General features: G+C 47.8%; 4 protein-coding genes across 4 annotated transcripts; 2 read left to right on the forward strand and 2 right to left on the reverse strand.

Moving 5' to 3' along the window:
- Positions 1-100: 100 nt before the first annotated feature.
- N7457_006577 (60S ribosomal protein eL14) lies at positions 101-980 on the reverse strand (the record flags this gene model as incomplete). The annotated part of the gene is made up of 4 exons (XM_057177621.1): positions 101-205; positions 314-577; positions 692-826; positions 885-980. The coding sequence occupies 4 exons, from the start codon at positions 978-980 to the stop codon at positions 149-151; spliced, it is 552 nt and encodes a 183-aa protein (XP_057029365.1). The 3' UTR covers positions 101-148.
- A 1,046-nt stretch (positions 981-2,026) lies between these two features.
- On the reverse strand, positions 2,027-3,222 carry N7457_006578 (protein transporter YIF1; the record flags this gene model as incomplete). Its single annotated transcript, XM_057177622.1, has 3 exons — positions 2,027-2,233; positions 2,299-2,862; positions 2,923-3,222. The coding sequence occupies 3 exons, from the start codon at positions 3,220-3,222 to the stop codon at positions 2,027-2,029; spliced, it is 1,071 nt and encodes a 356-aa protein (XP_057029366.1).
- A 264-nt stretch (positions 3,223-3,486) lies between these two features.
- On the forward strand, positions 3,487-5,539 carry N7457_006579 (signal recognition particle receptor subunit alpha; the record flags this gene model as incomplete). Its single annotated transcript, XM_057177623.1, has 3 exons — positions 3,487-3,708; positions 3,771-4,053; positions 4,104-5,539. The coding sequence occupies 3 exons, from the start codon at positions 3,487-3,489 to the stop codon at positions 5,537-5,539; spliced, it is 1,941 nt and encodes a 646-aa protein (XP_057029367.1).
- Positions 5,540-6,251: 712 nt separating this feature from the next.
- Positions 6,252-9,455, forward strand: N7457_006580 (uncharacterized protein; the record flags this gene model as incomplete). Its single annotated transcript, XM_057177624.1, has 3 exons — positions 6,252-6,876; positions 7,130-7,738; positions 7,792-9,455. 3 exons carry the CDS (start codon positions 6,252-6,254, stop codon positions 9,453-9,455), a joined length of 2,898 nt encoding a protein of 965 aa, XP_057029368.1.
- Positions 9,456-11,248: the final 1,793 nt, after the last annotated feature.

Here is an 11,248-nt window from a genome sequence, read left to right on the forward strand (position 1 = left end):
AAGGCCCCTTTGCCGGGATATCAAGGATTTTGAATCATTTTTGCTGTTCATTGATAATGTGTACAGCGATTTTGCCAGAGGAAAACCAGCAACGGAAACCCTTCCAGGACACCTCCTTCAACCCATGCAACCGAAACCTCGTAATCATCTATGCCTTGATGGCAGCGCGGACCTTGGCGTGGGACTTCTGGACCTCGTAGCGAGCCTAGAATTTCTTGTTAGTTGCCAATTCATAATCCCCAGATTATCCGATCGGGTGGGCCCAGGCGCATCTGCTAGGGCCATTCCCCTTTCGATTCCATCCATCACATACCTGCTTGCGGAGGCGCAGAACCTTGAAGCGCTCGAAGTCGGAAAGGTTCTTGCGGCGCTCGGCACGGTCGGAGCGCTGAGCGAAGGAGCTCTTGGCCCACTTGCCATCGATCTCGTTCTTAGCCCAGAGCTTCTTCACGGGACCGGTACCGGCAGCACGGGGAAGCTGGGGAATGGTGAAGTGAGTGAGGGTGGCGTGGGCGAGAGGGAGAACGTGACGGGGCACGATCTTCTTCTCCTCGGTGGAGGGACCGTCGACCAGGACCTGAGCAAAAAATCGCAAGTCAATACATGTGTTCCGTATTTCGAGATCTCCGAAAATCCCGATTTCTCTTCAAGGTTGTCACGAATTTGCGAATAACGGGGCGATTCCACGTACACGGCGGTGGTCCACAATCTCAACGATGGCAGCGAGCTTGCCTTCGAAGGGGCCGCTGCGGATCAGCACTAGGCGGCCAACCTCGACCAGCTTCCATGAAGCGACCTTGACATCGATATCGGCCATGGCGAAATTCTGGGAGACGAAAAATTCAGCGTCGCGGGTCTCGTAATATTGAAGATAACACACTCACGGTCGACAGGGGTATATGAGTCGAGAAGGGGTTGTCGAAAGAGTTCAATTGTCCAAGAATTGTCTCGAAATTCGGATGTGCCCACACTCGCAACATTCTCGCTTAGCCGGCCACTCGCAGGTCTAGGGCTCTGCTTACATCAGCACCCGCATCAACCATTTTCCGATACCGTGCTTATATCACTTTTTTTTTCGCCGAAGACTGTTGTTGATCCCTCCAAGCTCTCCAGCTTTGGAAGCTCAAGACTTTAATGATGAGTCTGCTTTCAGCCTCAGTTTCGCCAATTGCTCGCATGTAGCATTTACTAAAGGTATGCTCGTCTCCATTTCTTTGCTTCTCATCCTCATATGATGCGGTAATTTGCGATTGACCCAGTGTCTGTGAGGCCCTCGCCGGGGCTCTCTATACAGCACTGTCGTATGATATTCAATTTTCTTACATATTCTGATATGGATTATTCCACTCATGTTATGCTTGTCAATGCCTTCAGAGACATCGCGCTGACTGTTATAAAGATTCTAGGACATTGGACTTGTACTTCGACACCACCTCAGCTCTCGATCTCTCACAGGGTACGTTCATACAATCGTCAGGAAACTCCCCGTCCGATGATTAAAAACTTTATCACGCCTAGATAGTAATTGAGCTTCTGGCTATGATATTACCATAACTACCAAGATCTCTGAGGACCTTATTACCTTGCACATCATTGCTTGACATGTTGGTTGTGACTAGTCGCTAACCTTCAAAAGAATCATCTAGAATCTCCTGTGTCGGATCGTCAGCTCGCTTCCTTTTATATAGCTATCGCAATGAATAATATATCTCTTGAAGAAAACCTGTTTCCATTAGTATTTAGCTCAAATCTGTTCTAAAACAAGTTAAAAAAAAACGTAGCACCCGTAGCTTAAGTCCTACCATTAAGCTTTACGGACCTACGTCCTAGAACCCGCTTGTCGCAATGTACAAATGCAAATAGTTTTGATTACAGTAAGTCGTGCTATATCGTTACCTCGGCCGCGCAATGCCCAAAGACCTAGAGCAAGCTGTTCGCTGTCCCGCCATGCTATGCCTTCCTCCAACCTATTCTATGTCGCCCAAACAGCAAAGAGCAAATATCCGTTGTCCCTCTGCGTATCCGATCATGATGATGCCGAGCCGGCAGATGCCGCCGATGATGGTCCCTCGCGACTAAGCACCCACATGAAAACGAACTGAACGGCGTACGAGTACACAAACAAAAATTGGCCGCGTCGGTTGCGCTGAGATCGAGCCACAGCCTGCATGGAGCCGGCATGCATGGCAGAGTCGGTCGAATCGGGTAGCAACACATATTTCAAGGAGCGAAGCTAGAATTCCCTTAATCAGCAACCGTCGGGCGCACTCTAGATATAAATATAGGTCATGAACTCACGAGGAAGAATGCGTTGGCCAAAAATGTGTACGCAAAGACAGTCCAGCCAACCCAGCCCCGAGTACCCCGTCCGGGGTTCAAGACTTCGGAAGCCACCATGGTGATAATGATTCCCACGAACTTATATCCGGAGTAAGCCATCAGATCCAGCAGCTGCGAGTCGTTGTTGATGTTCAAAATATACGTAGCGAGCTTCAAGCATAAGATCTCAAAAGCAATCACTGCAATAGCCGTGGTGGTGATCGATCCCAGAAGCTCTGGGTGGAAATCGCCCCGGAATCCAGCTAATAAAACTGAGAGAAGAATATATGTGACCAATGCCATAACAGGAATATACATGTCCGGCGAGTTCAGGTCGTCACGAGGAGGCAAGAACATGGACGAGTATTGTTGTTGTATGATCTGACCATTTGGTCCGGGCGTGGAGGATGCCATTCGAGCTTGCTGACGGGACCATGGTTTGTGTCGCCAGGGGAAGAGAACGAGGATCAACTTGTTCAGGACGTAGGAGTTGGAGACGTTAAAGTAGTGTTTGAGAGCGGGTATAGAGACATAGCGATTGAACTGTGGATAGACTTCCGGTCAGATATACGCTGTGGATCAGGATGTGTCAATAGTTCGTACGTTATTTTCCATGTATTCCTGGCCAGCTGCCATTGCACTTTTGCCGACCTGGAAGCCCATCTGTGCTGTGGGTTCGTTCATGAACCCACCAAATCCAGGAGCACCAGGGGCATAGCTTCCACTGCCGCCTTGAGCGGGCGATGGCTGATATGGGTTACCGCCATATCCAGCACTTGGGGGTTGTTGGGGAGCTGGTGGTGGTGGCGAGCGCATCATAGGGACTGTCGAGACATGTTGCGGGACGGGGTGATGAAGGGGCGGCGATTGCGCGGGCGGCGGAGCGAAAGAGCCCCGATACATGTTGCACTTAAATATGAAAAAAACGAGATCGAAGGATAAGGAGCGTAGTAATTCGGCGACGAACGAGTCCGGACGTGTGACGGGGGTGGTTTGGAAGAAGCGAGGTCGATAGAACGTGAGGGAAGTGTTTATACGTGGCTGAAGATCCAATCCGCTTCCGAGCTCTCCAACTTTGCCCCGTTCCGCCACCAAGTCACACCAGACATTTCCCTCACACGTTGGTTATTCGCTTGTCATATTCTACGATTACCGGTGATATTCAGAATGTTGGAGGCTTTTGAAATTCTCACAGCCTCGGGCGTGGTGCTCTGGTCCAAGTCATACGCTCCGGTGGGCGCACATGTCATCAACAGCCTGATCAACGATGTCTTCATCGAGGAGAAAGTCGTCCCGCAGAGTGCGACACCTGGAGTCTCGCCGGCATACAAGAAGGAGAAATACACATTGAAATGGAAGAGAGTCAAGGAGTTTGATTTGATCTTCGTGGTATGTCTGTCGCATGCGCATGCGCCTCGCTATCTTGCAGGACTAATTCTGGATATATACAGGCCGTTTACCAATCGCTGCTTCATCTTGGATGGATTGACAAACTTCTCGAGAATATTTCTACAATCTTTATCGATCTCTATAAGGATCAGGTGAAGGGAAGCCGCGCGAGAATCCAAACCTATCGGTTCGATCAATACTTTGAGCAACAAGTGCGGGAACTTGAGGACAACACTGGTGGCTTTGTGGAGGGATATGAGCCAGAGACGGGCGATAAGAAAGATCCGCTTGTTTCATCAGACAATGGAGGACCACCCCCGCCACCGGTACCTGGCTTGGCTAAAGGTATGGAACATTAATATCCCCAATCCAAATGCATACTGACCATCTCAAAGCGCAGCCTAGAGCTGCGCTAGCCGGGGCGACCTCTGACGAGGGTACGCCACCAACTACACCAGAAATTTCTAGATCTTCGACCCCCCAGGGCCATCTTCTTACCGCGAAAGCCGGACCAGGAGGTCGTGCTTCCAGACGTGCGCGCAAGGCTGCTAATTCAAGCGCCAACGCATCGTCTGGTGATGAGGCTCGGAAGGGGAAACCAGCCAAAACCCCTGTGAAGAAAATGCGCAGATGGGATGATAGTGGAATGGCGGTCGATGGTGATGAAGAGATCCTTGATTACTCTGCCCCCGCCGAGGAGGGAGAGGCCGCTGCACCAGCAGTCGAGGGTGTCTCTGAGGATGATTGGGGTCGCCGAACTGGCAAGGGTCAATTCGTGTTGAAGGAGTTGGGCGAGGAAGTCCAGTCCATTTTGGATCAAGCCGATGCAGAAAAGTCCAAGAGCACTGCTTCGTCTGGTGTTGTTGGTTCCGGATTTAATGCAATCGGTGGTTTCTTCCGCAACATTGTTGGAGGAAAGGTTCTGACGGATTCGGACCTCGAGAAGCCGCTCAAGGCGATGGAAGAACACCTTTTGAAGAAGAACGTGGCGCGTGAAGCCGCCGTTCGTCTCTGCGATGGAGTCAAGCGGGAGATGGTTGGCAAGAAGACTGGAAACTTCCAGAGTATCGATGCCGCCTTACGTGTGGCCATGGAATCTTCGCTGCGGAAGATCCTCACGCCGACTTCTTCCTTGGATCTGTTGCGCGAGATCAACGCTGTAGTTGCCCCCGCTACCAAGCAGCAGGCGCCTCGCCCGTATGTCATGTCTATTGTTGGTGTCAACGGCGTTGGCAAGTCGACCAATCTGAGCAAGATCTGCTACTTCTTGCTGCAGAACAAGTACCGCGTACTTATCGCAGCCTGCGATACTTTCCGTTCTGGTGCCGTGGAGCAGCTCCGCGTGCACGCTGACCGTTTGAAGGAATTGAGCGTCCGCGAGAATGCAGGCGACGTGGAGATTTACCAGAAGGGCTATGGCAAGGACGCTGCCAATGTCGCCAAGGATGCAGTTGATTACGCTGCGGCCAACAAGTTTGATGTCGTCCTGATTGATACTGCCGGCCGCCGGCATAATGATCAGCGGCTGATGTCCTCGCTCGAGAAGTTTGCCAAGTTTGCCAACCCAGACAAGATCTTTATGGTTGGTGAGGCTCTGGTCGGCACAGACAGTGTCATGCAGGCCCGCAACTTCAACCAGGCCTTTGGCACTGGCAGGAACCTGGATGGTTTCATCATCAGTAAATGTGATACCGTCGGCGACATGGTGGGAACCTTGGTCAGCATGGTCCACGCTACCGGTATTCCCATCGTTTTCTTGGGTGTTGGACAGCATTATGGAGATTTGCGAGGACTTAGTGTTCCCTGGGCTGTCAGTCTACTGATGAAGTAAGAGACGAAGTGGTTTTGCAGTTTGACATTTGTTGCCTTCTACACTCCCCGATATCCTTTGCTATTTTATTCCTTGTATCTTATTCTTAGGTATTGTTTCACATAATGAAGTTCTCACAAAAGTATAGAGCCCTGTTTGTCCAGCCACCTGCAGACGGTTGTTGGCTCTCCGTATGGTCTTGGAAGATTGGATTATTGATATTTAAGTGTTCTTGTACACTTATTTTAGAAATGCCCATTGAAGAGAACAAAGCGGCTGGATACTGACTTGGTCAACTGATATCGTATAGAAACAGCCCCCTTGCACTCGTGTCCTATCACAGCCCTAACCGCCGCCCTACTCTCTCTAAGCGCCTTGGGGGGTTTCAGGACTTAGTCAATTACTCACCCGTTACGCTATAGGTACGTAGGGATTGGTGTATATCTCTCATAGCCAGCCCAAAGAGGAGCATATATCAGCTATTTAAAGAGAATACCTCGTATTACCTCCAATATGATTGGGCTCCTTCGACTTGAGCTCATGCGGCGGCCATCCTATTCGAGGACCTCCATCATACGCCCCGAGTGTAGGGAAGTAAGCGCGCTCACCCGGGCGTTTCTTACAGAATTAACCAGATTAGCTCGTAAGTAGATAGCTTTCTCTATCCCGCCTTTTCTCACGACTTCTGCTCTTTCGCATACCTCACTACTCATTCTTATTGTTTATGTCAAAAATGGCAGAAGTGCTCGGCGCCATTTCCGCAGTTGTTTCTCTCATCGAGGTTTCGATCAAGATCTACGACGGTGCTCGGAAGGACATCAAATTGCCTGAGACATTCGACGCTGTTCGACACCAACTCCCCGTCATTCTCGATATTCTCACGAAATGCAAGAGTCACCTTGAACGAAGAGCAGACTCACTGGCCGAAAATGTGTGCGAAGCCTTGGAAAAGATCATCGAGTCTTGTGAGGATGAAGTCACCAAGCTAAAGAACATCTTTGAAAAAATGATCACTGGTGACGGCGATTCATGGAAGAAACGATATTGGAAACTGGTGAAAAGACTCGGAAAAGGAAACAAGGTCGAAGAGCTCATGGAATCAATCACCAAACAAGTCCAACTCCTTGTCAATCACAATTCAGTTAGATCTGGTAATCAACAGCAAAACGCCCAGCTTCAAGAGATCCTCCGAGAGATGAAATCCATTGAATCCTCAGAAGAAGAACATACCGGCATATACATCTCCAACGGAGATGGAACTCAGACCAACAACATCAATCGGGACGGGGGGAACTTGCACAATCACACTGGCACCTACGCCAATAGTGGACATGTTGGATCACAGACTTTCAATATTGGTGAGCAGCGGAGAAGCCCTAGGAGTCGTTCTCCCACTTGACCTGATTTTGTATGTGAATGGATCGAGGACCAAAGGGCGATATATAATATTGCATTAGTTCCTCGGTCTTAGCATTCCCTGATGCGATCTTTACTCCGTTCTTATAGTCTACGAGATATCTCATTTACTTGTAGAGAACTGTTTTCCTTTTTCTTCAGAACAAACGCTTATTCGGTTTATTTGAACAAAGTCGTACTGACCTCTATTTGTAGTCACTCGACAGAAAAAAAACTTCAGCTTTCGTCCACCAGTTGGTGACTGTCTCGGCCAAGCACCTTTTCTGGCTCCAGAGCTCTTTGTTGGGCGTTGCTCTGAGATTGTGGAAATTGCACAAGCCTTGAACCCAGCCCAGAAGGTTCACAACCAACGGCGCCTAGTTCTTGGTGGAATGGGCGGTGCCGGCAAGACCCGGCTTGCTATTGCTTACGCAAAGTCGCACGCTGCATCTTATACCTCCATGTTTTGGTTGAATGCAACGTCTGAAGCTTCACTCAAAGATAGTTTCAGGTTGATCGCCAATCTCATCTTCAATGCCCAGGATCCCCGTCCCTTGAAGAGCGAAGGGATTGTCGAACTAGTACATCGGTGGCTATCTGATTCCGCAAATGCCGGAGCGTTGTTGATCTATGATAACTATGATGACCCAAGCCAGTATGATATCAACAACTATTACCCACCTTGTTCCCAGGGGTCGATCCTAGTCACCACGCGAGTTCCAGCCCAGGTCGCAGGTCTCGTTCTCGATGTAAAGCCTTTCCAGGATATCAACGACAGTCTCGCAATTCTTCAAACCCGATCAAAAAGAGAAAATGTTCAATCAGGTACGGTATCTATATATTCAATGTTGAAATGCTTAACTAATAACCTTTGACAGACCCTGATGCAACGCGCCTTGCCAAGCGACTTAATGGCCTTCCGCTTGCTTTGGCCACCGCTGGGACATATCTACAGCGAAGCAATTTCACTTTTGCACGCTACCTGGAAGAGTACGAAAAGCGCTGGAATATTCATCCCAGCAATCCTACACAACTTCAAGATTACCGTGAGCATACACTTTTCACAGCTTGGAACCTCTCATACGCCCAGCTAGAAACCAACAGCCCCCTCGCGGCAAAATTATTGAAGTTATTGGCGTACTTCGGTAACGAGAACCTCTGGTATGAGCTTTTCCAAGATGGAATCAGCGAAAGCTCTCCCCGGTGGCTTCTTGAAGTGGTTCCTGATGAAGTGACCTTCCACGGAGTGGTAGCATTTCTAACCGAGTACTACTTTCTGGAAGGCCACTTGACATCAAAGTCATGGAGCATGCATAATTGTGTGCATGACTGGACATTGGCCGTACTCAATAAGGGTATTGATATGGAGTCCTACTGGTTCGCATTAGATTGCGTCCATGCAACTATCGATGCGTTTGATCGGTATGATTTTGAACGTATCATTTTTGCCCGATCAGCTGGTCATGCAACACGACTAGTAGAACAGCGGTTCCTTAAAAATGATATTGCTCATGATTCTACGCCTGATCAAATCACCAAGCTCTCACACGTTGCACAATTACTTCACCACCAGTCTCAAATGGCTGCTGCGGAGCAGATGTACCAGCGGGCACTAGCTGGGTATGAGGAAATACTCGGTCCGAAGCATGAGTTTACCCTTAATGCCGTCCACAATATTGGCCGTCTCTATCGTGATCAAGACAAACCAGATAAGGCCGAAGAGATGTACCAGCGGGCACTAGCTGGGTATGAGGAAACCCTCGGACCGAACCATCAGTCAACCCTTACTGCCGTCCACAATATTGGCGTTCTCTATTATGATCAAGGCAAACCAGATAAGGCCGAAGAGATGTACCAGCGAGCACTAGCTGCGTATAAGGCAATACTCGGACCGAACCATCAGTCAACCCTTACTGCTGTCCACAATATTGGCCTTCTCTATCGTGATCAAGGCAAACCAGATAAGGCCGAAGAGATGTACCAGTGGGCACTAGCTGGGTATGAGGAAATGCTCGGTCCGAACCATCAGTTAACCCTCAACGCCGTTCATAGTATTGGCCTTCTCTATTATGACCAAGGCAAACCAGATAAGGCCGAAGAGATGTACCAGCGGGCACTAGCTGGGTATGAGGAAATACTCGGACCGAACCATCAGTCTACCCTTAATGCCGTCGACAGTATTAGCATTCTCTATCATGATCAAGGCAAACTAGATAAGGCCGAAGAGATGTACCAGTGGGCACTAGCTGGGTATGAGGAAATGCTCGGACCGAACCATCAGTCAACCCTTATTGCCGTCCACAACATTGGCCTTCTCTATTATATTCAAGGCAAACCAGATAAGGCCGAAGAGATGTACCAGCGGGCACTAGCTGGGTATGAGGAAATACTCGGACCGAAGCATAAATCCACCCTCCAGGTCTTTAAGAATCTTGACGGCCTCTTGCGAGCACAGGGAAAGCTAGACAAAACGATACGAATGTCCAAGCAGCGAAGACTACGGGATAGACTTCGATTGCTAGGATCCTACATTGGATTGTGATTTAATTTCTCACGATACTCTCGCTTGATCCAATTTTTATTGTGTAACTGCGAGTTATAGTGGAAATCGAGATGCTGTAATACTATAGCGATTTCAATAGAACATAGCCTTTTGTAGAAAGGCAGACTTTGCTATCATCTCGTAACGGACGTCAACGCTTCTGATGGTCACTGGAATCTCCCAATGCTTATCAGCCTTGCACTGTGCTTACTGCGAGTCACTCAATCTATTTGATTAGGAAAGTCTGGAGCTTTTTCAGCTACCATGAGATATAACCTCACCAATGAGATATTTACTGCAAATCATATTCGCTGTAACCGGGAGGATCAACTGATTATGTTTAAATACCTGCAAGTTTTCCATGGGATATCGGAAACAATTTACCATTAACAGAACGCACTGTGACATGTCTGAAGTCCGAATGTTTATGGCGCTCAGGGGTTTGGTTCAATTAACATCGAATTTACTGCAAGAATATGCCTGGCTTAAAACTGGAAAAAAATAGAATAGCTGAATTACTTTAATAAAGACCTTGATAAGTACCTTTGGAAGATATCTAACTTAAACCTGGAACATCCGGCAAAATGAAGCTTCCAGTACGGAGTATATTCGGCTGTATTGCGGTCTTGCGACGTCGTTTTGGAAGCCTTTCTAATTGCCCATGTTCTTAAAGGTCTTTTTAGAAGTGCCTTTTACGGATATATTCTGCTCTTCTCAAGGTTTATATAGTATGAGTAGGTTCACTTATGGGAATAGCCTTAATAGGGACTATGATTTACAATGCCAAAAGGGGTCCAATATCAGGGATATCCAAGTGGAACAGACCCCGGAGCGCTGTACACATTCACACCCGAAGCGTACATTTTAACATGCATGTGCATATGCGTATTCTTGAATAAACAAAATCTTGACCCGAGTTTGAATCGTTTTTAGCCCTCCCTTTAACGTTCCTGTGATGTAAGAGTCCGATCAGCTTTTTACCTAGGTACACTAGATAGTATTATTATGCGGTTTTAACGATCGAGTGCAAAAAGTTGTTTCCAGAATAAGATGTAGCTAATGTTTAACTTATGGGTTTATAAAAGCAGATTGTTCATATATGAAGGACTTTCTTCGACCGAACCTTCCAAAAAGCACAGCGAATTGCACATCCTTGAGTTTGATGTTTTTTTTTTTGTCTCTTTGCACTTCGATATTCTTTGCAGTCCTATTCTTTGCATCTTATTTTTAGGTATTGTCTCGTGTAATGAAGTGCTCACGGGGGTATAGAATTCTAAGTATCTACATGTAGTCACATACAGAGTAGCTGTTGGCTCTCTGCGGGGTCACAAAAAGAACATTGGATCGTTGATATTTAGAGAGTTTTGTATACTGGAACTTTAGAGATGCCTGCATACCTGTATGTATTGATGAAAAGAACCTTGGGAAGAGGTAGGATACTGATTTTGTAAACTGGTCTCGTATTAAAAAGCTAACATGCACTCAGGTCATGTACCAGCCCTAACCACCTTGCAGAATAACCAACAAATAGGCTGTTCACGTAGACATTGGCACTAACTCCTAAATTATCGGTGGAGACAAACCTGCCACTGGAGAGGTCGTTTCCCCCCAACGGGACCCCCGAGAGTCTCGTAAGGAAGAGATTGTCATGCAAGTTCATCAGTGCAATATCTATACAGATCCTATCTTTCCAGCAGCCTTCTTATTGACACCATCTTACCTACGTTCCATTTGGTAGAACGTGATCAATCTCCCACGCCTGGCATTTTATTCTTGCCCTTTTATGATCCAGC

This window comes from Penicillium paradoxum (genome assembly GCF_028828445.1).
Source record: "Penicillium paradoxum strain IBT 22861 chromosome Unknown utg000006l_segment0_segment0, whole genome shotgun sequence".
NCBI classification, from domain to species: Eukaryota; Fungi; Ascomycota; class Eurotiomycetes; order Eurotiales; family Aspergillaceae; genus Penicillium; species Penicillium paradoxum.